The sequence below is a fragment of the Panthera uncia genome, chromosome C2 (genome assembly GCF_023721935.1).
Source record: "Panthera uncia isolate 11264 chromosome C2, Puncia_PCG_1.0, whole genome shotgun sequence".
Lineage (NCBI taxonomy): Eukaryota > Metazoa > Chordata > Mammalia > Carnivora > Felidae > Panthera > Panthera uncia.
In genome coordinates, this window is record NC_064810.1 from 85,994,157 (window position 1) to 86,020,034 (window position 25,878).

The following is a 25,878-nucleotide window of genomic DNA, read 5'->3' on the forward strand; positions in this document are numbered from 1 at the left end:
GCCAAGACTTTAAAAAACCTCCTTCCTTTTCTTATTTGCCAGGGAGATGATACTGAAATTTGGAAAATGTTGCAGGAGAGGTTTTATATGTAACAAATTGTGACATGTTTTATTACAGGATTTGTGTCATATTTTATCTACTTGGGGAAAAATATCCTGACAATGTCACATATATATAAGTGAGTCAAGCCCTTGTAATGTCCCTGGGGCGGCCACAGTTTGAACTGAGTCGAACCGGCTGAAGGAGCAGCTCACGTACACAGAGAGCAGGAGGGGGCTTGTCATGTTCTTGCTGTGGCTGGCAGTCTGCTTTCCCACCTCTCTGAGAATATGCTAAGTGACGGTGGGGAAAAATGATCCCAGATGATGGCAGGACACCCTCGGTTGTGTTTTCTCAGCTTTCTTCTGTTTTAACCAATTGCCAGTCAATTTTACTGATTTTGTTTTAGGCACAAAAACATCACCATCCTGATCTTTCTCTTTGATCATGAGAATTTGCTAAGTTTGTTTTAATTGTGATAGAAATCAAGTTATGACTTACTTGTGAGAAGGGACAGTTTGTAGAACTTCTGTCCCCTATTCACTCCCCTCTTTCCCCCTTTAAAATGCCTAGAACACAGCCACTACATGCTAATGACTGGCTTAGGAAGCACATGTGCCCTGACTGATAAAAAACTTGAATAAAGCTACTTTTTTTCCCAAATGGTATGTGTCTGTGTGCATGTGCACATGTATAGATTTTTTAAAGCACTGTGGTCCCTTTCCCACCACCCCAGACCTCCTGATTATCCAAAGTATTTTTGTGAGGGCAGAAAGTATTCCTCCTATAGCCATCCTTTCCTTTTGGGAGAATAAAAATTGTTTCCAGTGTGAGGATATTTAGCCATATATTGGATCATTTTCTTCTTACTCTTCCCAGTTTGCTGGAAATCAGAGACAGAAAGTAGGGGATAAACAACATTTTCATTGCTGAGTTGAGAGCTTATGTTTATGTTCTCACTCTCAGTGGAAAACAAGTGCCCTGTAATCCTGTGCATAAAAATGACAATGTACTTAGATAAGGTGTGTGGTTAATCAGAGCCAGTTTCTTGACTCTTTTCTTGCAAGAAACAAGAACTTGGATCCAGTGTCTGGCACTCTTGAATGGATCCTTGGTGTTAACGACTCTGGTTCAAGTGTATATATTCACGTTCTCCTCCTCCTCTGTGTCTCTCCCTGTACCCTTGTTTCTTTTACAGGTGGCTCTCTGGAGCCCCTCAACTCAGACGCTTGTTTTCTCAGCATCTTGTGCTTCTATTTTGAAAAATGTTTCTGGGATTTCATGCACTGTCTAGATGAGGTTTGATGCAAGTTCTTAACACTTTGTGGGTAGTGACAGTGAACAGAAATCCTCTTCATAGGTTTCTCCTCCAGAGAAACTGGGGAGCATGTGATACAATATCTCAAGTCAATCTCTTGACTCCCCATCCACATTTCTCTGTTGATAGGGGTGCTTTCAAGTCTCCCAGAACTGACCTTAGTTATGAGATTTTGTTTGGTGGTGCTAAGGCTGGAGTCAGTCCTAGAAAAAATTGTAGAATCCATGAAGCTCATTTTAATAATATTTGTACTGCATCCATCTTTTTACCTTTGCCTCCAAACTCTCCGTGCTCAGTACTAAAAATAATAATAACCTTTGACTTTTATTGTGTATTACTATGAAGTGATTGCTGTCATCCCACAAGTGTTTACCATATGCTAGACATTTTGCTAAGCATTATCATATATTATCTCATTTAATCTTATGACTTGGATATTATTATTCCCATTTCCCAGATGAAGAAATTGATGCATGAGTGAGTTAAGTATGCTTCCCTGTGTCTCACAGCTAGTGTGTAGCAGAACCAAGATTCAAACTTGGGTTTGAATGATGCCAAGGCCTGTGTGCTAATTGCTTGTTTAGACTACCTTCCCCTTCTTGGGCATTATTTCATTTTATAGGTTTAAGATTCTAGTTGTCTCCCATCAGAATTTAACTGTTACGTTTTCCTGCAGCCCTGCTCTTTGCTTTCTGGCATGATGGTTCTAGGGTACTGAGGACGTATTGGCAGAGAGAGACAGCATTGCCTTATGGTCATCTGCAAGTTTGCTGTCAGATCACCAGAATCTATAGTAAAAGGAACAGATCTCTAATGATGGCTTTTCAGGTATATTGTCATTTGGAAAGATCTTCCTGTACAGAGAAGTCTACTTAATTTGCCTACTTTTTATTAATAATTCACTTATTCATTTATTTATTTAACTGGCATTTGTTGAGTCCCTTCTATGGGCCAGGAATTGTATTAGACCAGATGATAAGAATTTAACAAAAAACAAAGATGAATAAAATAAATCCATGCCCTCCAGAATCTTGTAGGAGTACTAGAGAAATAAAGCAAGACAATAATGTGGGTAATAAGTGTTTCCATAGGGGGTGCAATGGGGTGTTATGGAAGCGTAGAAGGCAGGCACCTAGCCTGGGCCTGGGGAGCTCAGGAACGACCAACTGGTGTGGATGAAGTTTGAACTGAATCTTAGAGGATGAGTGTAAGTTAGCCAGGTGGCTAGAAGGGAGGTTGGTGAAGGGAGTCTCAGGCAGAGAAAAGTGTAAACACAAAGGCCCAGAGGTGAGAAAGAATTTGGAAGACTGGGGATGGCCACTGATCCCATGGCTGAAGAGTAGGGGATATGGGGGTGATGATGGGAAGGGGATCTGAAGGGCCAGTTCACTCCATGATCCAAGTCCTTGGCAACAGCAGTTTCTGGGGTGTAAGTCTTCCTAAGTAAAGGCAGAACACTGGGCTGGGCTACAGTCTGTTGAATGCAAAGCACTTCCTAGCAGGCCTCCAAGTCTGCAGATGCCAAAGTAACTCTGGGCTCCACTTACTGCTTTCCATACAATAGAAGTTTTCCCAGTGGCTGCTATTCAGGGATCACAGGCTACACTGATATCAGAGGTAAAGTGAATGGCTGGCTGGCTGGCTTTAACTGCTCTTCTGAAGGGCCTCTTTAAGGTTCCAGTTCTCCATGGGTTTTTTTTTTTTTTTTTAGTCTTTTTTTTTTTGAATTGAGTTTAATGGTAAATGTTCAGTTTCTGCGGCTACTCAACTATTAAAATGCTTCGTTCTTAAAGCAGAGAGAGTTGCTGATTTCTACTATTAGACAATTTGGACACGTGGCTTTTCAAACATACCAAGCAGAATCTTCTAAATAGCCTTGGATGCTTGCCAGGCTAACTTGAAGGCTGTTAGTATTTAAAGAGTTATTTATTCAGCCAGACAGGATAGCATTTTTAAAGAAACGGAGGCCTGGAAAGCCTCTTTGAAATGTTAGCTTCAAAACTGGTGTTAGCTCAAACCCAGTTTGTTGTGAGAGGCCTCAGCTGGTGGAGCTGGGCCTGGCTCCCGAGATTTCTGTTGATGGATGCCAGAGCTGTAGTTAGAACACTTTCTTTTTCTAGGAAAGCTGAAATTTCTCAGCTGATTATGACTTTCTAGAGATGGATCTAACTGTAGTATTGGCACCAAATTGTGTATTTGCCACAACAGTTGAACGGAAGGGATATCTTTTATATACAACATGAGTCCCCGAGCTTAAACTCTGTACTTTCTTCCCAGTATTGCTAGATGTTAGCTACAGCAGCTGATACACATACTGCTAATTGTTCCAAAAGGATACTTCTGTCATGTCAAGGATGATGCAGGGGTGGCCTGCTGTGTTTCCTCACCACTGGAAGGAGCTAACTGTCAGGGTTTACAGCTGCCTCACTGACTGCTGGAGTTTTAATGCACCAAATAAAAGGACTGAGCTTTGGTGACTGTCCAGCTGGAGGAAGCTGATGAGTTTGGACAGACCTAAGTTGAAAGTGTTATATGGATGTGTAGATGCTGAGGTCACCATGGCATCGCAGATGGTAGGTAAGGTCGTGGATGCTTCTTGTTGATATCTCTGTGATAAGCTCTCTCACTGTATGGTCCAAGAAGGAATCATTTTCTGAAATGTTATGATGTGTGAAACAGTTAATGGGTAGAAAGAACCCAGGCTTTCCTCTCTTCATATGCTCCTTAAATGAATTTATTCCAAAATAAGCAGCAAATGGGACAACTGAATCTGTGCTAGTCCAAATAGGTATTTATCAGTCCAAAGAATCCAAGGCCCTTAAGAAAAACACAGAGAAATTCTTCAGTATTGGATGAATAGCAATAGTTTTTTTAATTAGATTTTCGAATTCCCAGTCTCCTTTCCCCGTGGCGTATCATCCTCTCCCTTTTAAGTTAATTTGTTTCCTAGCTTCCCTCTTCTTGCCCTATCAGTTGTTTCTAAGGGAACCTTGTGTCCTTTGCTGAAACCAAAGTATCCCCGCATCTCTCATTGAATGAAAATCAGAAATTTCTTTTTCTTTTAAATTTTATTAATAACTGGGGGAGTGATAGAAAAATTGCAAAGTAAATTCTGAGTACTAGTTCTTTTTTACTCTTTCAGTCCCATGAGTTTTTCTCACGTCTGCAGTGCTCTTTCTCCTTCACCCAAAATCTCTGTTGGTAGAAGCACTTGGTCCAGGTTGCCGGTAGTGGATATCTGTTGTTTTTGCTTGCCTGGCACCCCTTCTTCTCTTCTTTCACATGTCCATTTTCCTTCAGGAGTTACTTGACCCCACCCAGTGGGCTGCTCCGTAGTGACTGGGGTGGGTCAGTAGTGGCCAAGTGATACAGAGAGAGCTGGCAGTTTGGAGGACTGAGCGGAGTTCTGGCTTAGTCTCCTCCTGCAGTTATAGACATGAGGAATTTTGTCACCATGGGGCCATCTTTGCTGGTGTATGAAGATTAAGAACACAACCAACAGAAAAAAAAAGCTAGGAGAAAGAGAGAGAGAGAGAGAAACAGAGAGATACAGGGAGAGGGAGGGAGGGAGGGAGAAAGAGAGAGAGAGGGAGATGGAGAGACAGAGATATTTTTATGAAGGGAAGTTGTGATTTCTACCCAAAGCAATTTCTGGTACTGCTAACAGTGCTAATAGGGGATGAAATTGTGTAGATGACCTTGAGCCTTCTCCATGTCCTGATATCACACTATGTTGGTAACAAGCCACATTACAACTTGCAAGGGCTTGGGGATTACATTTGTTTTTGAAGAAGCTGGCTAAAGAACAGTTCTGGAAGCCCTAATTAGGTGATTATATTGAGAGAACAACTTTTCTTCCTACCTAAATGAAGCAGTTAGTTCATAAAGTCACTGCTGGAGCTCACAGATTGACATTTCCTTCCAGTTCCTTGGCCTTGCACTGGAGAATGGTACTTTAGCCAAGGCGAATCCATGGAATAATTATAGTAGTGTCTTGTTAGGAACATATCTATGCTCCTAAGTAATCTGGTTACTTAGATAACTTAGTCTGGTGTCAGAGTTGAATAAGAACATAATGTAGAATTTCAGACAGTGAAATTACTTGAGAGATGGTGCAGGATTAAAATTCACATGGGCATCAGAGGGTTAAGCTAGCTCATCATTTATGAATGTGTAGGTTCTAATAGGTATATTATTAACCTTTTAAAGTTGATGTCATTTATAAATTTTAATTTATGTCATAATCCTGGCTGAATGTGTGGTTTTCCATGGTTTTGTATTCTAAACAAATGAAAATTGCTCTTTCCCCAATCCCTCCTCCATTTTTTAATAAAATCGCACTAATAGGGTAAGTTAGTGACACAGGAGTACTGATCTGATTTTGTGTGAATTTAGTGGGTAGATATTATAGGGAGGCAGATTTCAAACTGGTATCAGGAAAACTTTCCAGCATTGTCTTATTAATTGGTAAGCTATCCCACTGCTGGCAGGATTCAAGTAGTAACTATCCCTATCACTAGATGATCCCTGTGAAGGATGTTGTAGAAGCGATTTAGGCATTGCTGTGAGTTCTGGGCAAAACGACATTTTTGAGCAATTCTAGCTCTAAGAGACTATGTACTACTAGTGGTTATATGATTAATACTATTAATACTACTTCTACATTTTGCTATTAATAGTAATAATTGCCACTTGGTAAGCATCTATTATATGCTATATACAGTGCTAGGCATTTTACATATATACCCCAGGTCAACCTCATATGAACCCTCTGTAGATATTATGCTCACAGATGTGAATTAGAGACCTAACTGTTCTCTCTCTCTCTCTACTTTTTCATATACGTTGTCTTGACCCCTTCTGGTTAATTACAAACTCATTCTTAGGAGAGAAGGCAGTGTTGTATACTTGTATTATTCCTTACAGTTGCTGCCATTATGGAAAGGTGGAACAGATTCACCTAAAAAGTTGTCTGCTTAGTTCTGTTGTGCACATCACCCTGACAGGTTCTTCAGGAGAGTCCTGAAACTTTGTTCCTTGAGTCAAACTTCTCACATGGTACATACATTGGAGTGGTTACCGCAGAACTGTGAGGTTGTTTTACTGAATGTTTTACATAGAGAAAGGGAAAAAAAGTAGAAGTTGGGAAGAAGAGGAACAATGTCCAACCTTTAATCACCTCCTTTTCCTCATCAGGACAAAAATTCCCTTGCTTGCTGGAGCATTGTTTGCTTCAGTATTTTGGCAGGGGAGGGGAGGAAATTTAATTGTGCTTGTGAATGACAAATTATCGCTTTAAAATTATTGTTTTAACTCACTTGCATCAATTGCTCATATTATTTTGCTGTCCTAACAGATCTCTCTGTTAATGTCAATGATTATTTTGCTGTCCTAACAGATCTCTCTGTTAATGTCAATGATTACAGTGCCAAGATGTTTTACTCACTGAAATGTGATGTTTATGGCTTGACATACTGAAAATAATATTTGTTATATAAATGCCACGCATAATCACTTTTTTTGGTTATTTACAGCAATGAGAAAAGAGTAATGTGCTGGAACCCTAAATGTCACGTGGCCTATATAAGAGGTATTTTATGATTGCCTACACCATCATTATGATCAGTCAGCACTTCATCAGTGGCTTTCTGTAGAAAGCCATATTTTTTATTATGGCTATTTGCATGCAATCATTGGTATATTTACCATTTTCTGGGTTTTAATATCATTACAACTCAGGGAATTTGAAATCAATAAAGTTTTAGATGGGATATGCCAATTGGCTAATGAAAGTGATTTGGAAGTATAGGTATTCTGTAAGGGATATCATCTTTGTTGAATAATGTGGAGACTCAGAGCTCTGCTTCTGGGAGGTGTAAATAAAGTTTTGGGCCCTAAAGAAGGGACATGTGGCTTATGGGGAATATTAGCAGGGAGGCCGTTTTTAATCCATGGACAAATATGTGTAGGTTCTATTTGAGGATCAGTTCTGTGCTATGAAGGTTGGAGAATGGTATTCATCCTTCCTTCCATACACCTAGGATGAAATGTTAATGTTATAAGGGGACTCAGTGATCAGCTGGCCACACATTCTAATCTTATAATTAAAGAAGTCAAGAGACTAATTGAGAAGCCTGAAGTCATCTAGTCACCATGTCTTGAAAGACATCTTTGCCTTCCAGCTCAGTGGTCTTCTTTACCTTTTACCCCTATAATCCTTTCCCAACTTTAGCATTCCTCAGTGTTATCAACAATACTCCAAAGCCATGGAAATGGGGGAGAAGGTACAGGCTGGGTATTTTCTCAGCTCTCTGCCATTTGAGTATCTGTGTAACCTTTGGGAAGTTACTTAACATCTCTAAGCCTCAACATTCTCTTCTATAGAATGGGAAAATAATAATGCTCCCTCCAATAGGATTGTAATAAAGATTAAATTAGCTAACCCATGCAAAGCATTTAAGATATTATTATTATTCCCAGTTCATTCTCCTTTAATAATGAGCATTTAATTGTGGATACATTTAAATTACTTGAAGGGGCCGTTGTTTTACTGGAACTTAGAGGGCACTAGTTAACTTCTTTTTGGTGTCTTTATTTTGAGATTTCTTCATTCTTCTCTGAAACATTAGTTGGGAATTTTTAATTACAAGTCCGAGGGAAAAAAAAAGTCATCTTTGGATTACTTGAAGGGAAGCTCAAGAAATATTGAAGATTATAAATTTTCAGCTCCACGATTTTTCTATCATCTTCAGAATTATGTTTTTAGAGTAAGAGTCGAATTTTCCATCATATTTTCCAAATATTCATAATATTGCTTGAAAGTTTTATGTGTTTGGATGTCAAAGGGACTTTCTTTATAATCTCTTTAAATGCTGTAAATGTAGTGAATCATAGGTTTTTGGACCGCCATGGGCTTGTCAGCTTAGAACAGAACGCAAGAGGTATTCAAATCTTGCTGATGTCATGGATTTTTGTTTAAATTTTAATTACACATTTGAAGTCCTGATTATACCCTAAGGATTTATGTGCTTATGGAAAGTCAAACTATGAATTACAGTATTACAGGATATTTTCCACTTCATCAGATTAGTTTCACTATTCATTCCACAAATATGTTTTGTAAAATTTTCCAATTTGTAGAAAACTTTGATACTACATTACAAAAGGGTACTTAAATATAGATGAGAAAGATAGATGTGTGTCTTTCCCTTTTGATATTGATGTTAAATAAAAGATGGAATGTTTTTGTTTAAAATCAGTCCCTCATTCCACCCCGCCCCCCTCAACACAATAAGTAAATGGCATTGTGAACAAAGTCTTCCTTTAGAGCTGTTACTCATTTTAAGTGTGTGTTAGGAAAAAAGTCTACTCTGTGTATAAAATCTAGCAAAAAATAAGAGAATTGTAAATAGAAAAATAAAACATGTAGAGGAGACAAATACTCTGTGCACATAGTTTTAAAATCCCAATGGGGAACACTTGTCAGAAAGAGAGACTACATACTCGTTAAGTTAAACATAAATTCCCAAAGAGTAACATTGCAATATGTTAATTTGCCACAGTAGATTTACCCACTGAAATCAGTCTACCAGTCTTGGCCAGCAAGTAGGATCTTAATTTTACCATCTAACAGTTGACTTGAAATAGAATAAAGATTTTCACATAAATATCTTAGTGACATAGACTTTCCTGGATTGCAGTGGTGCACCTACTCAACATTCAGTCAATTCACAGGTAATGAAACTCTTTGTAAGTGTTATCTCCTCACACAGTAGCAGGGTCTTAAATGGAAAAGGGCTCTGTTCATTTTCTATTTAAATCACAGGAAGAGATTATAGAATCAGTTGATGAAAACAGCTTATTTTTGGAAATCAGTTAAAAAATCTGAAGTTATGAATAGAAAATAATAAAAGAGAAATAACTGTCTGGGTTTTTTCTCTTCTTTACAGTGATATGGTAGAAATATAAGGAAAATGCTTAACATCCTTTAGTTAGGAAATCTGGTCCCTTCACTTGCTACAGGGCTCAGTTTTGAGTAAGAAAAGAAAGAACATTTTTGGCTGCAGCTTTAGTAAACAATGAATGATGAAAAATATTGCAGAAATGTCTTCAAGAGATCTGACAATTGAGAACACAGACCTTATCGTGTTGATATTGTCTACATTCCTCCACAAAGCTTGGCAAATGAATAACTGAGCCCTGTTTTGGCGGAATGAGAGAAGGAAGTACTAGTTCCAGCATCAAAACAAGATAATGAAAACAACCAACCAACACAAAACAGTTATTTCTTCTCCTGAATAATAAAGACATCATGTTTGCATATAGAACAGCTTTTGCATTATTGCTCTACATATAAGAATATATTAAGGAACTCATAACAGACTGCACATTACAAACTTAAGGTTCTTTGGTGAAGAATGACAGAAAACAGTATTTGAGCTTTAAAGAAAATGATCTCATCCCTTTTGCTTTTATCTATTGATCCGTTGGATCCTCTCACAGAGCAGGGAGAGGTACTGTGTGAGTTTCACCATGGCTACAATCACCACGCCCCCAGCCATCATACATGTTGGCCAGAACAGTGAATGGAACAGCACGTTGGAACTGTAGAGTTTGGTGAGGATGACGCTCTTCTGGTTTCCTTCTGGGTCGGAATAGCAGGAGAAGTGTTGATACTTCCTGAAGTTTTCCATGACAACATTCACCAGGGACATGGATTCTTCAAAATTTTTTCCACACTTAGGTATATAGGAGCACTGTGGAAAATGAGATAAACTGTCACCAGAAGATACTTTCTTTGTGTATTTATGTATGTCTGGTTCTGGGAGGGGATGGGATATTGAGGTCAGCTTAATGAGCTGTGAAATAATCATGATGGTTTTTCTTCTTGTATTCAAACCAGTGCCTCCAGAAACCCTAAGATCTCACACAGTAATGAAGACAATGTTTTTGGGTATCTGACCCACATGGACCTAAATAGTTCACCCATGTATAGTTTGATTATTGATTAGAATTGGATGACTCCAATGGATTCTTTTCACCGTAGTATGGTGAGTTTTAATTATTCCCTACTGAACACACTTTTCCATGGAATCAGAATGTCAATTTCTGTCTTTTGTCTATCCACGGCTGTCCATATAATATCAAAAGCTACCAGTTCTCTCAGGGAAAGTAGTTTATTCTCTTTTTGCTTGGCTTACTTTATTCAGCCAAGTCACCTTGGTCACCTTGCTATAGTAGCCAAGGAAATAGCTATACCTCTGGTGAGTTGCTGAAAAAGAATCCTGGAAAGGGTAGAGATACTGACTAGTTAAAGAGCTGTGATGAATTGTTCATGCTCAGTGAGCATGATAGCATGACAAAGCAACTTTTTCCATAAGCCAGGGAAAAATAAAACAGAACCAAATGAGTTTTCTCTTCAAGCAGCACTCATCTGAAAATTTACACTATATTTCCTTTGAACTTTTCTCCTCTCTTATCTTTACTGTTGTATCTCTTCTACATGTCTCTCCTTTCCTCCTACATACTTATATTCTTGGATTGCTTTCTTTGTGTCTCTTTTTCTTCCCTGCCTTGCCCCGACTCCTCACCTCACTTTATATTTTCTGCTCTGTTCCCTCTGCCTTTCCTTTCTTTCTCTTCCCCACTTCTCTATGTACAGATGGAATTAAAGAACTTTGAGTTTTTATTATTTATTGCATATACTTTGGAACACATTTTTTCCTAATTTAAAAAGCAGTCTTCAAGGAGATGAAATCTCTGTGCCCCTTTTCCCTTGGCCTGTCAATGGGCAGTGACAAAACTGATTTTTTAAAAAGTTAGGAAAAAAGTGATTGAAAGAAATCTATTCAAACCCCCTCCTGCCTTCCCACCCCAGCCACCCTTACAGACAAAACTCACAGGGATCTGCACTAGGCCCTAACTCTTTGTTTTTCTAGATCCCAGGGCATTACATTCTTAGAAAATCGACCCCGACTACAAAACATGTTTTTCTCTAGCCTGACCACAACACACATCCCAGATGAGCCCCAGTCAGAACCCCTTGAGAAACCTGCCCCCTCTTGCTCCACTGGCCACTAGTTGACCCCAGCCCCACATTCTCCCCAGAGGATAGCTGCAACCCTTTCACATCCTTCAAAACACCTTAAAAGGCCCAGCCTAACAGAAACGTGGGCTGGCCTCTCTCCTCCCTTGAAGAGTAAATAAACTCTTGTCTTGCTTGTTGCTTCACTCCGTGCAATTCTTTGCCACCTGTGTCACTGGCCACCCTAACAGTGATTTAAGTCACTTTCCAGGGAAATGTGTGAGTCCTTAGCTAACTCTTTCCCCTCTTTATCATAATTGCCTTTCAACAGGAAAAAAAAATCCCTGCCTTATTGTTATACACATTATCAAATGATTAATTTAACTGATTTTTCTGAATTGAATTGGTTTGTGACAAGATCACTGCTAATCTATATAATGTTTTGGTGTAAATTAGACAGCTCTGTCCCCTCTTTGGAACACTATTATTTTTCTGTCAAAAAATTGTCCTAATACACTTATTTTATGAAAAAGCCTCACATATTTTACTGCTATTGCCAACTTACAAGTTGTGCTTACAAATATTCACATCTATGACTTTTTACAGTGTGACTGGTATCCCAAAGGTTGTGCAGTGCACAACTCACACAACTGTATGTGGAGACACAAAATGAGGTGCGGTATTGTTGACCTTTAAGGTACATTCTGGAATTCCAGAACAATTTAGACCTGTAGATTTCACAGGAAAAAAAAATATAAAAGAAATGGAATGGGTTTCGCTAATGGAGTATGTTTGGATTACTCTTTTTCCCTTATTTTGTTTACAGTGCTGTAATCATTGGATTCTTTGACTATAAACAGCAGGAAGAGTCTTACTTAGTTAAGAATGGAGATGGAGTATGCTGGTATTAATCGTAAACCAGGCTTAAAGTAATGTTCTCATAGCAGGGCTGGTTGACACCTTCCCATGTAATCAGCTAAGAATAAATGTGAGTACACTCACAATATGAGTACAGCAGAGAGCTGGCACTAGAACAACATTAAGGGTCTGAAAGTAGCTCCAAAAAAGCAGAATTTCTCAGTGAGTTACAAGTTAGTACAAAATTAGCCTATGACTCCATGAAACAAATTTTCTACCAGTTGGATGCCTTTTGGATCAAAAGAGTTTAAGGCAGGATGGAGATACCTACCTTTGTTATTTTTTTTCTTCTTCAAAGCTGCCTCATGTCTTTATAGCTTTAAAAAATGTTTTCTGAAGCAAAGCATTAAAGACATCACAGACAAGCCATTTGTAGTTGAATTTGAACAGAGCCAACTTAGATCATAAATGCATCAGGCTTCTGTATATTTTTGTGCCAAGACAGTTTATAGTAGTGGTTTCAGTGGTTAACAGTACCAAATTATTGAAATGATCTCAGTAAAATTGGCATTCCATTAAAATGGAGTTTTTCTTATGCTCTTGTGAATTGATCTGGCTTAAAAAAAATTTTTTTTGAAGAAGCATTTGTCAGTCAAATAACAATAATTCTGTCACTAGGTAAGATTCTTTCAAGTAAAATGAGATGTAAAGTATTAAAAAGTTTTTTTAAAATTTATTTTGAGACAGAGAGAGAGAGAGAGAGAACGAGCAGGGGAGGGGCACAGGGAGAGGGAGAGAGAGAATCCCAAGCAGACTCCATGCTGTCAGCACAGAGCCTGATGCCGGGCTTGATCCCACGAACTATGAGACCATGACCTGAGGCAAAATTAAGAGTTAGATGCTTAGCCGACAGAGCCACCCAGGCGTCCTGAGATAAAGTACTTTTGAGACTGTCTAGGAAGGATCTAGTACAGGTTTACTATTCCTTATTAAAGTTTCAAACTATCAGGGTCTCATATACGTTTGGAATGGCCAGATAAGGCATGTTCTATAGAGATTGGACTGACTCTGCCAGTGTCAATCATTCATTTACTTTTATTATTGATGAATCCTTCTTTTGTCATGACCAATGCATGCGGTAGCATAATGAGCTCAAGCTGTGTTCAGGAGATCTGGTTACTGTGTTTCTATAGGCAATTTACTTGGCTCCTCAGAATCAACTTCTTTATCTGTACAAAGGGGTTAACAGAGCCTTCCGGGCAGGCTTTGTGTGAAGAGCAAATGATGAATATGCCTAAAGCCTCAATACATTTTCATTTATGTACTTTCTTATTGGAATATCACATTGTCCACATGATCTTCTAAAGTCTTCAACCAAGTGCCGCATACTAAACTACGAAACTTCTAAGAAGGGCAAAATTATTAGTTATGTGGTTTTCACAGGGGGAGTGCCGTTCAATGGCTTTTATGTTATGGTCCTTGCTTTTGTGTCCCAGGAGAGTTGACATTATGCTGAATCCTACACTAGGATTCTAGGTTTCTGTCTCTATGGCTCAAACTTAGCCATGTGTACATTCCTGAGGCTGGTGTGAATTTGGGGTGAAGGTTTAATGATCTTATGATTTTATCACATGCTTGGAGGATCATTTTCTGTGTTTGGTTTAAAATACGCAGAATGCATTTCAGCATATGGAAACTTTACTAAGTGATCTATGTTTATTTGGAAAATATAATGTGGATTGAAAAGATAAAAATCCCAGCATTTTAGATCATTTCTTTTTTTAGTGGGAGGGGTGGGTTAGGAAAGATTTAACTTTTAGACTCTGCATGATATATATGATAAAGGAACATATGAGTTATAATTTTATACACACAACACACTTAAGTACTAATAAAAATATGGTAATTTTTTTACCATGGCCTTGAGTCATTCTTTCTTTTGTGTTTTAACATATGAATATATAAACCTTTCAAGCCTCTGAGATGCTCATTCAGTGGAAGACATAGTCTCACATACCTGTTCTCAATCCTGAGTTTTGTTAACAAATCTTATTGCTTTCCCAAATCCCTTAAATTCTCTTTGGTATTGAAAACCATCAAGCTGGCTCAGGGGTATGGCCTTTCCTCTCTTAGCTGAAGAAACCTGGGTCCTGACAACTTGTCTTGTGGCCCTTACATGGCAATGAAGACCCAGCATTGCATATTTTCTACAATTCTTTGAAAAGTGGCTGAAAATTCGCTTTTATTAACCTCACTTCCAGAATCTTTGATATCACTGGAGTTATTTTTATTCTGATGATGGACAGAAGTTTTGAGGAACTATCTGTTGGGCTTTGCTTAGACATGCTTTGCTAAGCATGTATAAAGTAAATAGTGACAGGCCTTCACCCTAAACATAAAAGGTGTGGGGAGAAGTGGGGGGCAGTGGGAAGGGGATGGTTTGGCTGAGTAACCTCACTGGCCAGTCTCTCTTTTTTATATTGGTAGGAAAGGGGCTATCAAGGGGCCTCAAGGGAAGGGTTTGTTCTTCATTTGTTCTTTTACAAAAAGAGAAGAGTTTTATTTCAGAGAGTGGTTAGAAGTTTAATGAAATCCAATCAATGTTGAATGTCTCTAATGTGCCTGATGGCATGCTAGACACAGGCATCAAAAACGTAAATAATAGGGGCACCTTGGTGGCTCAGTTAGTTGAGCATCCAACTTTGGCTCAGCTTATGATCTCATGATTCATAAGTTTGAACCCTGCATTGCTCTCTGTGCTGACAGCTCAGAGCCTGGAGCCTAGGCTGCTTCAGATTCTGTGTCTCCCTTTCTCTGCCCTGCCCCCGCCCCCATCCTCTCCTTCCTGCTTGTTTTCTCTCTCTCTCTCAAAAATAAGTAAACATTAAAAAAACATAAATAACACAAGGCAGATCATTAGAAAGAAACAGGAAGAGGTTATAAAGCAAGGATGGGGTGATAACAGTGGGACCAGGAATGAAGCTAATGAGGTTTTCAGTAAAGATATATCCTCCATGGGGGGGACCACGAATTTGCTCTCAGAACTTGTTAGTAGCCAGGGCATCCTAAGCCCACCATGGCCATGAGATAAAAACATAAAGATTGCTAATGTGAAACATAGATATTCTTGGTTCTAGAGTCAGATGGAATTGTTTCTCATGTCCTCAAACAACGAATGTCCTGCATGTGGTGATGAAGCTGGTCCACTGTGTGACATGCCAGGGTTTGTGTTCTGTGCTGGAGAAGAAGAAAGGATCCGCATGTTGAGAGAATATAGAGATCACCTGCTGGAAGCCCTGGGTTACTCCAGTCCACAAATGTATTTTAAACTTTTGAGTTTTTTGGATATAAGTGATGGACAAAAGAGATGAGAGAGAGAGTCAGTCGGGATGTTTTCTTTCCCTTTTGAGACTTCTTGTTTCTTATCGTGGCTTCTAAAAAAAAGTGAATCCCAAAAAATCCCACAGAATCTACTGTCTGCTTGATCTTGGCAAGCGGGACTGTTTGAATTATTTGCAAGAGGAAAGGAAAACAGCATTCACACTCTGCTATGCGCTAATGTTCCTTTCAGTATCGAGACACAGGTCCCTCCGGAGAGAAGTGTTCCTTTCTTGTGTTTCCCAAAGCTGCCATGCTGTTACGGCATTTCTGCCTGATTTGAAGTAAAGAAGAAGCTAAAAGGACCCAGGAAGTCTACTAACTAAATACAAGCCACCTGAAGTCTTGAGATTAGTCAATACCCAAGATGGCTAAACCACAGAGGCATCCCCCTTCCCAGTTCACAGTGTATCCAGTTAGGATTAGAGTAAGTCAGACACGTCCTCTGACCTTGCCCTTTGACATGATCTTCTTTCTCAGCAGTTGGAAAGGAATAGATTATGTCTCCATGCTTTTCTTCTTGATGCTTAGTTCAGGGTCCTTTTGGGCACATTCTTTCATTTCTGCACAAAGGTGCCCTGGGATGTCCCAGAATTCAGTTTTGGCAAGAAGTGACTAAACTTTGTCAATCATAAAAGCATTTCTGAATCTCTGGTCCATAGGTAGCTTCAGCAAAATCTCCTAGATATCCTTCAATTTAAAGTGCTAATTATGGGGATTTCATACGTCACATTTCCAGGCATGTCTTCTGCCCCCTTTCAGGGTTCACTTCTATCTGTTTAGTATCTATTCTTGGAAACTGGTGATGAATACACAGCCCTGACCTTCCCCATGGATCACAGATAATTCTACTCTGGGTGCGATGACCTTTTGCTTCTAAGCAGCTCGTGGGATATGATGGAATGGCATGGATTCTCACCTGTACACTAAAACGTATTATCAGAGGATAAATATTTCATAGAATTAGATTTTTCGTCCTCTCAAGGGGATGCTCTCATGTTTTCCTCTTTAACAGTAGGATGAGATGAAGAGACTTCGAGTTTTATTCAGACCTAATTAGTGAATGTGTGACTTTAGGAAAACTATTTCATTTTCTGAGCTCAGTTCCATTACTGCAAAAAGTGAAGATAATAGTGGTACCTAAAATGTGGGGTTGCTGCTGTAATTAAGTAAGTTCAGGGGCGCTTGGGTGGCTCAGTCGGTTAAGCATCCGACTTCGGCTCAGGTCATGATCTCGCGGTCCGTGAGCTCGAGCCCTGCGTCGGGCTCTGTGCTGACAGCTCAGAGCCTGGAGCCTGTTTCAGATTCCGTGTCTCCCTCTCTCTCTGGCCCTCCCCCGTTAATGCTCTGTCTCTCTCTGTCTCAAAAATAAAATAAACGTTAAAAAAAAATAAGTGAGTTCATGTAAAATATTTAATATGATACAGTGCCTGGAACATTGTAAACTCTTGATAAAATCTGACTGTTGTTTTAGGAGTATGGTTTTAGTCAGGATTAAATGAGATGATCTTTGTAAAGTTCTTAGCATAGTGCTAGGGACACTATACATGGCAGACATTTGACAAATATCAGATTCTTTTCTTTCCTGTCTAGATTTTCAACTTCACTTGTACCCTTTTACCCTTCTTCCCTTTTACCCTTACCCTACCAATACAATGTAGAGGACTTTAGTGCTTCCAAACTTTGCTTAGGATTTTGGGATCTTACAGCATCTACATTCAAAGTTACATAAAGTCTTGTTCTGCCACTGTCTGGAGACATTTTTAGTTGTCACAATTGGAGAGGGGAGGATGCTAGACATCTAGGGGGCAGAGACCAGGTATCCTACATTGAACAGGACAGAAGCCACCCTCACAGAATGACAAAGAACTATCCCCTGCGCCCCCACATCCCCAAATATCGATAGTGCTGAGGTTGAGAAATCCCTGTCTAGATACGTATATTCTCTGCATTTTGTAAACCCCAAAAGCTTCAAAATGACAAAGTGAGGGACAATGGTGAGTTTGGAGTTGCAAATAATTGATTAGTTTATAGAACTTATTACATCAATAATAGCTGTCTTCCCTATGACAATTGTACATAAAATATAATATAATATGGTACTATCCCACATAACCAAAGAATGGATGTGATATTGCGATTTATAATAAGAAATAAATATTTGTTCTTTGTTCCTGTTTCTGGAACAGAGCTCCTAAAACCCTTGGAATTTCCTAAGTGATAAGAGCTATAAAGGCGTCTTTTGTTAGATTAATAAGGTGACTTTGGGACCACACTTACGGATTGGGGCTGGCTGCCAGGAGAACCACCTATGTGATTAGAGTATTAGAATGTTCAGTCTTACCCCCCTGACCTCCTGGGAGAAGGGCTGGAGAGTGAATCAACTGCCAATGGCTGATGGATTAATTAATCATGCCTATATAATGAAGCCTCCATAAAAACCCAAAGGACAGGGTTAGGAGAGCTTCTGGGTTGATGAACGCATGGAGATTTGGGGAGAATGGCATGCTTGGAGCAGCTCTGTGCCCTTCCCCATACTTTGCCCTATATGTCTCTTGCATCTGGATGTTCCTGAGTTCTATAATTTTAAAACAACCTGGGAATCGAATAAGCAAAATGTGTCTCTGCATCTGTGAGCTACTCTAGCAAATTAATTGAACTTAAGGAAGGGGTTGCTGGAATCTCTGACAACCTGGGCTTGTGACTGGCATCTGAACTCGAGGTGGGGGCAGTCTTTTGGAACAGGCTCTTAATGTAAGGAATCTAATGCTATCTCTGGGTAGATAGTGTCAGATTTGAGTTGAATTGTAGGACACTCAGCTGGTTTTGGAGGATTACTTGATGGTGTGGGAAACACCATCTCTTCCCGCCCCACACACATTGGCATTGAGTTCAGAACCCCTTTAATGGATACGTTTTCTTGTTTTATACCAAATTTCATTTTAAATCCACTCTCAAACTACAGAGTCATGTTTTGAGAATCCCTGGTGGGCAGAATAGGTTTTAAACTTCCAAAGGAGATCAGCATTGAGGAATTTAACAACCATAGTGAATTAATCATCAGCCACTGTTTGTGATTCCTCTGACAGCCTTGCGGCCTTGAGAGGCAGGGGCCCTTGAGCCCACTTGCAGCAAACAGGAACAGTCAGCCAATTGCTCTACAAGAGCATGCCAGCTTATCAGCTTAAGCAGCTCCAACTGTAATATTGACAAGAGGCTGGGCACTGGGTTTAAAGGCTTAAAAAAAAAAAGAATATATGAGAGATTGAAAATTTAAAAATAAAATTCTTTTGGATATTTTCTACAAAGATACAGACAGCCTGACTGATATCCTTTTGCCTCCTGTTTTCTCAGATCAAACATGGTCAGTGGTGACTTATGTATCTCAATAAAACAATACCCATTTCTTGGCAACTCTGGGGCAGACTGTAAGCTTGTGGGAGGGTAATAGGAAGGAGAGCTCCACATAGAGAATATTTTTATGTTTTCTATAGGAATATCCTGAATACTCCCCATGTTGCATGAAGAGTGGTTTAATGACCTTCTGATGTGGAGGTAACTGTATTTTCAATATATATACTTGTTTTTTTTTCTAAATGTTTATTAATTTTTGAGAGAGAGACAGAGACAGAGACAGAGTGCGAGCAGGGGAGAGGCAGAAAGAGAGGGAGACATAGAATCTGAAGCAGGCTCCAGGCTCTGAGTTGTTAGCAGAGAGCCCTACGCGGGGTTTGAACTCACAAATTGCGACATCATGACCTGAGTCAAAGTCGGATGCTTAATTGATTGACTTAACTCAAGTGCCCCCCAAATATGCTTCTGATTAAAGGCAGAGGACAGCTGTCCAGAGCGTGAAGAGCTGTGGGGCCAGAAGGCTGAGCCACCTTTGGTGCCACCTTTCCCTTGGGAGTATGTGCTGATTCTAGAAGGGGACTGAAAGCCTAGAAAGCTTAACAGAATTTTTGACAGCCTTGCAGAGGTAGGGGCAGGAACCATCATTGAAGATCTATCAGGTAGGGGCCCCAATGACCCCCCCCCCCCATTCACTGTATTGGGACCTTGAAGGGACTGCATTCTAGGAATAATGGCAACCTGAAGTATATCTCCAAAGGGACTTCAATTCAGACTTGTATATCTCAGTTTATGAAGTCAGAATGACATGATCACGTACAGAAACAAATAGAAATACTATTTGGAAAAGATGACATCATGACATCATCCCAGGCTTAAAATTATTTTTATAAATAATTTTGCAAATGTGACACCTGATAAGAAATAACTAGATATTACAAGACAAACATGAAAACATACAAGAGAAGAAAAGAAAATAACACATTAGTGTCTCTGGATATTGAAGTCATGAAGATAAACTTTAAAATAACTATAATTTTACTTTTAATGTTGAAGGATTTAAAAGACAAGCATGAGATATTTCATAAAACTAGAAATGATAAAACAGACTCAAATGGATATTCCCAAAATGAAAAATACAATACGAGAAACTAAGAACCCAATGGGTAGGTTTAACAGTAGGTTTGTCAAAGCTGAGGAATGAATTACAAATTAGAAGATAGGTCAGTATTGGGGATGAAGCACTGAGAGATTAAACAGAGGATAGCTACAAAAAAGAGAGATATGGCCAGTATGAGTGCCAAAAGGAGAAACAGGAGCGAATCAAAGTAGAGAATATTTGATGAAATACTGACTGAGAACTTTCTGAAATTGAGGAAAAACATCAAGGAACCGCAAAAGAAGCCCTGGGAAGCAGTAAGCAGGCTAAATAAAAATAAATGCACTCTCTGCCACTTAAGAGTTAAACTATACAAAACCAAATAAAATGATCTGTAAAATAAACCAAGATTAGCTTCAAAGAAGCAGCAATTAGACTGAGAGTTGATTTCTAAATAGTAATAAAGCTTACCAGAAGACAATGGAATGTTTCTGATGTGCAGAAACAAAATAACAGCCAAGTTCAGATTTTAGGCTCAGTGAATGTATCCTTCAAGAATAAAAATGAAATAAAAATATTTTCAAACAAATGAAAGCTGAGATAATGCTTTAGAGCAGATACTGCACTAAGCAAATACTGAAGAGTATTCTTTATGTAGTAGAAAAATGATCCTAGATGGAAAAACAGAGATAAAGGAAGGAATGAATGATAATAAAAATAGAGAATCATGAGGACACATCTAAATGAATATCTACCACCTACAAAAACAATAATAATGTCTGCATGAATTTAAAGTGTATATAGAAGGGGTGCCTGGGTGGCTCAGTCGGTTGAGTGTCTGACTTCGGCTCAGGTCATGATCTCGTGGTCTGTGAGTTCGAGCCCCATGTCGGGCTCTGTGCTGACAGCGCAGAGCCTGGAGCCTGTTTTGGATTCTGTGTCTCCCTCTCTCTCTGCTCCTCCCCCGCTTGTGCTCTCTCTCTCGCTCTCAAAAATAAATAAACATTAAGAAAAAAAAAGTATATATAGAATAAAATAATAATATATACCTTGGGAAGATAGTAAGTAGGAGTTAAGATGTTTTAATGTCCTTAGTCAATATCACAAGTTGTAATCTGTAGGCTAAATCCTAAAAGAATAGTAATACAAAAGATAACATCCAAGAAAAAAAGGGGGGGATGAGATTATAAAATAATCCAGTGAGGAAAATGTGGTCTTTTCATAAATTGACTTGGGCAAATGGCTATCCACATGAGAAAAAAAGAGAAACCCAGAAACCAGGCTGGAGGGAAGGTGGGTGGGGGATGGTTCTAAATGGGTGATAGGCATTAAGGAGGGCACTTGTGATGAGTACTTGGTGTTACATGTAAGTGATGAATCACTAAATTCTACTCCTGAAACCAATACTATACTCTATGCTAACCAACTTGAATTTAAATAAAGTCTTGGGAAGCCAGGGGGTGAGGGTGTGTGGGGAGTGGTGGGTGTGGTGGTGGGAGGTGGTGGCTGGAGGGTGGGGGGGTGTGGGGTGGGGGCAGTGGAAAGAAACCACTTTCATAAAAATCAATTCCAGGCAGATCGTATTCTAAATATGAAAGGAGAAATAATGACATTTCTCAAAGATAATTTAGGAGAGTGAGTTCATGAACTCAGGATAGGTAAAGACTCTTAAACAGGACAAAAAAATACCAGAAAAACAAAACAAACCAAAAAAACCTCCCCAAAACCCAAACACCAAAACAACAACCACCACAACAGCAAAAACAGACTGACAAAAAAATTTGTCTATTCTGAAATTAGAAAGCTCTTTCATTCAAAGACATCATGAAGAAATTGAAAAGGCCACAGAATGAGAGAAGTTATTTACAATGCATGTAACCAACAGAGGTTCATATCTAGTTATAGAGAATTCCTACAATGAATATGAAGAAGAAATAATCTGATAGAAAAATGGACAAGGGACTTCAACAGACATTGTACAAAAGAGAACATCCAAATGGCCAATAAATAAATGAAAAGGAATGTGACAATATTAGTCATCAGAATCCCAAAGAAATATCAGTACATTAGCTAAAGTTAAAATTGCAGATGATAGCGATGTCAGTAAGGATTTGAAACAATAAAAACTCTCATATCTTTAGAGTTGGTGGGAGTGTAGCTGGGCAGGCACTTTGGAAAACCATTTGATATTATCTACTAAACTTTCAGATGTGTGTACCCTCTGATCTAGATATTTCATTCCCAGGTTTATATCTGCCAGAAATGTGCATGCTTGTGCACCAAGAGACATATACAAGAATATTCATGGCAGAATTATTTGTAATAGCCCCAAACTGTACAGGACTCAAAATGTCCATCAGCAGTAGAATGGATAAATAAAGTGGCATGGTCATACAGTGGGATATGATATGTAATGGAAATGAATGAATGGTCACCAAGTGGAATGGCTCTAACAAACCTAAGTATAATGTGAAAGAAGTCAGACACAAAGGGAAATATTCTGTATAATTCCATTTATATCAGGTTTAAAAACCAGGCAAAACTAAAAGATAATGTTTAAGGATATAGGCTTAGGTGATAACACTACAAAGAAAAATTTAAAAAAGTAATTACCATATTGTCAGGATGGTTGTTATCTTTGGCAAGAGACAGCCTATTATTGAGAGGGTACGTGAGGGGTATTTTTGCGGTGCAGGAAATGTTTTATTTCTTTACCCTCGTGGTGGTCTCTGTGATGAATACTTGAGCTGCACTCTTTGATTTCTTGCGTGTTTCTGTATGTTATAATCCACGGTTAAAAACAAGGTAATGGGGCAAATAAACCAAACAATGACCTAGTATCATGCTGACAACAGACAGATACTGGTCCTAAATTTTTAACTGAGACTTTCTATGGTAGGTTCACTCCCTGTTTATAGCCTAAATAATGAATTCACAGGGCTGTAGTGATAAAATGTCAAAATGAGGAAAGGGAAATTTGTCCTACTTTTTGATGCCTCTTCAACTTTGGCCAATTTCCAGTTCCACAGAGATCTGAGAGTTTTATAGGCATTTGCCATTACAGGTCAGTTTTGATTTAAAGATCTGACTTGAGGGAAGATCTTGAAAAACAAACACTTGTGCAAGAGCCAAGCTTTATGTATTTGCAGAACAGGGTTAGGATTGGTATTACTTGTAGCTGCCACAAACGAAAGGAAATCAGAGCAGACATTTTCAAATGATGGTCTCTGAAATATTCATTATGTTCAGTCCTCAGAGATATCTGCAAGGATTCTTTCAAGTTATTGTGGCCAAAATGCAAGGTGGATTTTCTTCCTTTGTGTCCATATAACACAAAACAGGTCCGATGTTCTAGTGTCTAATTTCCAAACTACTGCATTTTTTTCAATACATATAACCTGTATCATTTAGGTGCTGATAATTGTGATGGAAATAAAAGTTTTTACAGAAACAGTATGGTTCATGAGGCTTGTATCCTAGTAATGAGAGCCAGTTATCCTACTGGAGAGTGACATCAGGTGGTCTTGGCATATCTAAATTGCTACCATAAATCCTATACTCAATATATTTAACTTAACATTGATAATAGCAGGTTGGTCCTGCTGACACGTTACTCATCATCTCAGACCTTAGAAATGCAAGTGTTCTGTACAGCTTTCACACAATACACTTTTGTTGTCCATCTACCTTGTGGAGTTGAATATATCGGCTCTAGAAAATTCAGCCTCTCTGAACTTAGTGCATATGAGGAGAGAAACACAGACACACACACCGTGACCATGGATTGAAGGTCTCCCCTGTGCCAAGGACCATGGTCTGCTGCACACTTTACATACACAGCTCTGATTCTCCAAATGACTTTGCAAGATGGCCATTGTTGTTTCTCCTTTTAGAGAAAAGGAAGCTGAAGCTCTGAGGGATTAAGTTATGTCCCTGTGGCAATCAAAAGGCAGTTTTACCCTAGTGCTCTCAGGTATATGACGAATACCTCTTTTTTGTTTTTTTGTTTTTTTGTTTTTGTTTTGGCTTGTACCACTTGGACTAAGCTGCATGTTTGCTTTGAACGACCTAGTCTATTTGTGTAGAAATGATAGGATGTTTACTCTCCTAGATGAAAGTAAAGGGTAAATCCACACTACCACAAAATGGGGGAATGATCTGTCCACAACATGCACAGAAAATAAATGTCTCCCAGGCAAGAGTCAAATAGTTCTGTGAATGGATGAGGCAGGGCCCGCTTTCCAGTGGTATTTTCCTTTGAAATGCCTGCATGGGAGGACTTCAGAGGGCTGAGTGCAGGAGCTCTGTGAGGGTGACCGAAATGCAGTGTGTGTGTGTGTGTGCCAAGCTCCTACCTTCTGATTGATTTTCATGGTCTCTTCGGTGTGGTAGAGAAGGAGCTTTTCACCAGAAGAAGTCAGGTTAACGTACACCTGGAGGCAGGGGTACTGAGAGAGTTTCCAGCAGTCTGGACCACAGCTGAAGGAGCAGTTAAATGTTTCTGTGATGGACGCATTCACCAAGGTGCATTGAGACTCCTCAGTCCACACGCTACAGAGAGAGGGGAGAATAAACACAGGCCCAGACACTAAGGGCGAGGAAGGCATAATCAGAGGGGATCATCTGTTAGCTCCTTAACCTGAAGAATCCAAATCTATCGTACAATCTATTTGTTATAGTTTATGCCTTTGAATTGAGCAGCTTTAGGCAAGGTACAATATAAAGATGGATAAACTGCCTGGCACCTGAAAACTTCCAGTGACTTCTATCAGATGTACTATAATATCCAATGCTTGATTTAAGTTAGATTTTTACTTTTTTATCAAATTCGCTGGTAAGCATAAGGCATCTTTTATATCACACTTGTAGTCACCCTGCATTCCTATCTTGTCAGCCGTCACACCCCAGTCCTCACCTCTGCAGTGTCTGCCTAGTTTGTAGGTAGCAGAGGTGTAAGAGAGAAGCGGAGGGAAGATGGCAGAGGGTGGGCGGACTTGACATCTAACTTGATAGATACGAGGTCAGTGATACATTTCTTTGTATGGTCTTTCTAATAAGGGAGAAAAGATAACTCCACCCTTTCATTTTACCAAAACCGATCACTTGTAGCATCTGTCTTCACCCTAACTGGTGTTTTGTATACATTTCCAAAACTTTATAGGTTGGGTATTGAATTTTTTTAAGGTGAGTTTACTGAGAGTCAGAGAAATCAGGAAACATTCAAGGGCACACAGCTAGTAAAGCGATGGAAATGGCGATTCTACCCAGTCCGGCATTTCTCTAAGGCCCAGGCTTATTCCGTGGTACTGCGCTGACACCCTTTGAACACAGTGGAAGAGAGGCCCTTCCATGGAGATAATGGGTTCATGTCAGTGCCCTGGGAACCTCTATTAGAAAGATCAAAAAAGAAAAAGTAAACAAACCTCCAGCTGCCCATTGGCCAGTTTTCCTTCTAAAATACATGTAATTTTATGATCAAGGGTAACATTTGTGATTAAGAAGAGACACACAAGCAATCAAAGTTTTGCCTCTGGGTATAAGCTGATTACCATTGTGATTGGAAAACAGCACATTTTCTTCACAGATGAATACTCTTTCTTTTTGCTGGACATGTGTTGACTTCCCTTTTCATGTCCAGCTTTATGCCGGAGGCAGGTTACTGGCCCTGACCCCCTCTGGCGTGGCAAATTGTATTTTCCTAGGATATGGATGGTCAGATTTTGCTTATACAAAGGGGAAAAAAAAGTCTTAGATGGTTCTAAGCACAGATGTGAAGATCTGAAAGCGGTTTTGGAAACAGTGAACACTCA

At 39.3% G+C, this 25,878-nt stretch overlaps 1 protein-coding gene across 1 annotated transcript in view; it reads right to left on the reverse strand.

Annotated features, from left to right (window-relative positions):
- Positions 1-9,721: 9,721 nt before the first annotated feature.
- Positions 9,722-25,878, reverse strand: part of KCNMB2 (potassium calcium-activated channel subfamily M regulatory beta subunit 2) — a 33,095-nt gene continuing 16,938 nt past the window's right edge. The window contains exons 3-4 of the mRNA XM_049629581.1: positions 24,424-24,619; positions 9,722-10,114 (exon numbers count right to left, since the gene is read on the reverse strand). Coding sequence (XP_049485538.1) covers positions 9,830-10,114; positions 24,424-24,619 — 481 coding nt within the window. The 3' untranslated portion in view covers positions 9,722-9,829. The remainder of the gene's footprint in view (positions 10,115-24,423; positions 24,620-25,878) is intronic.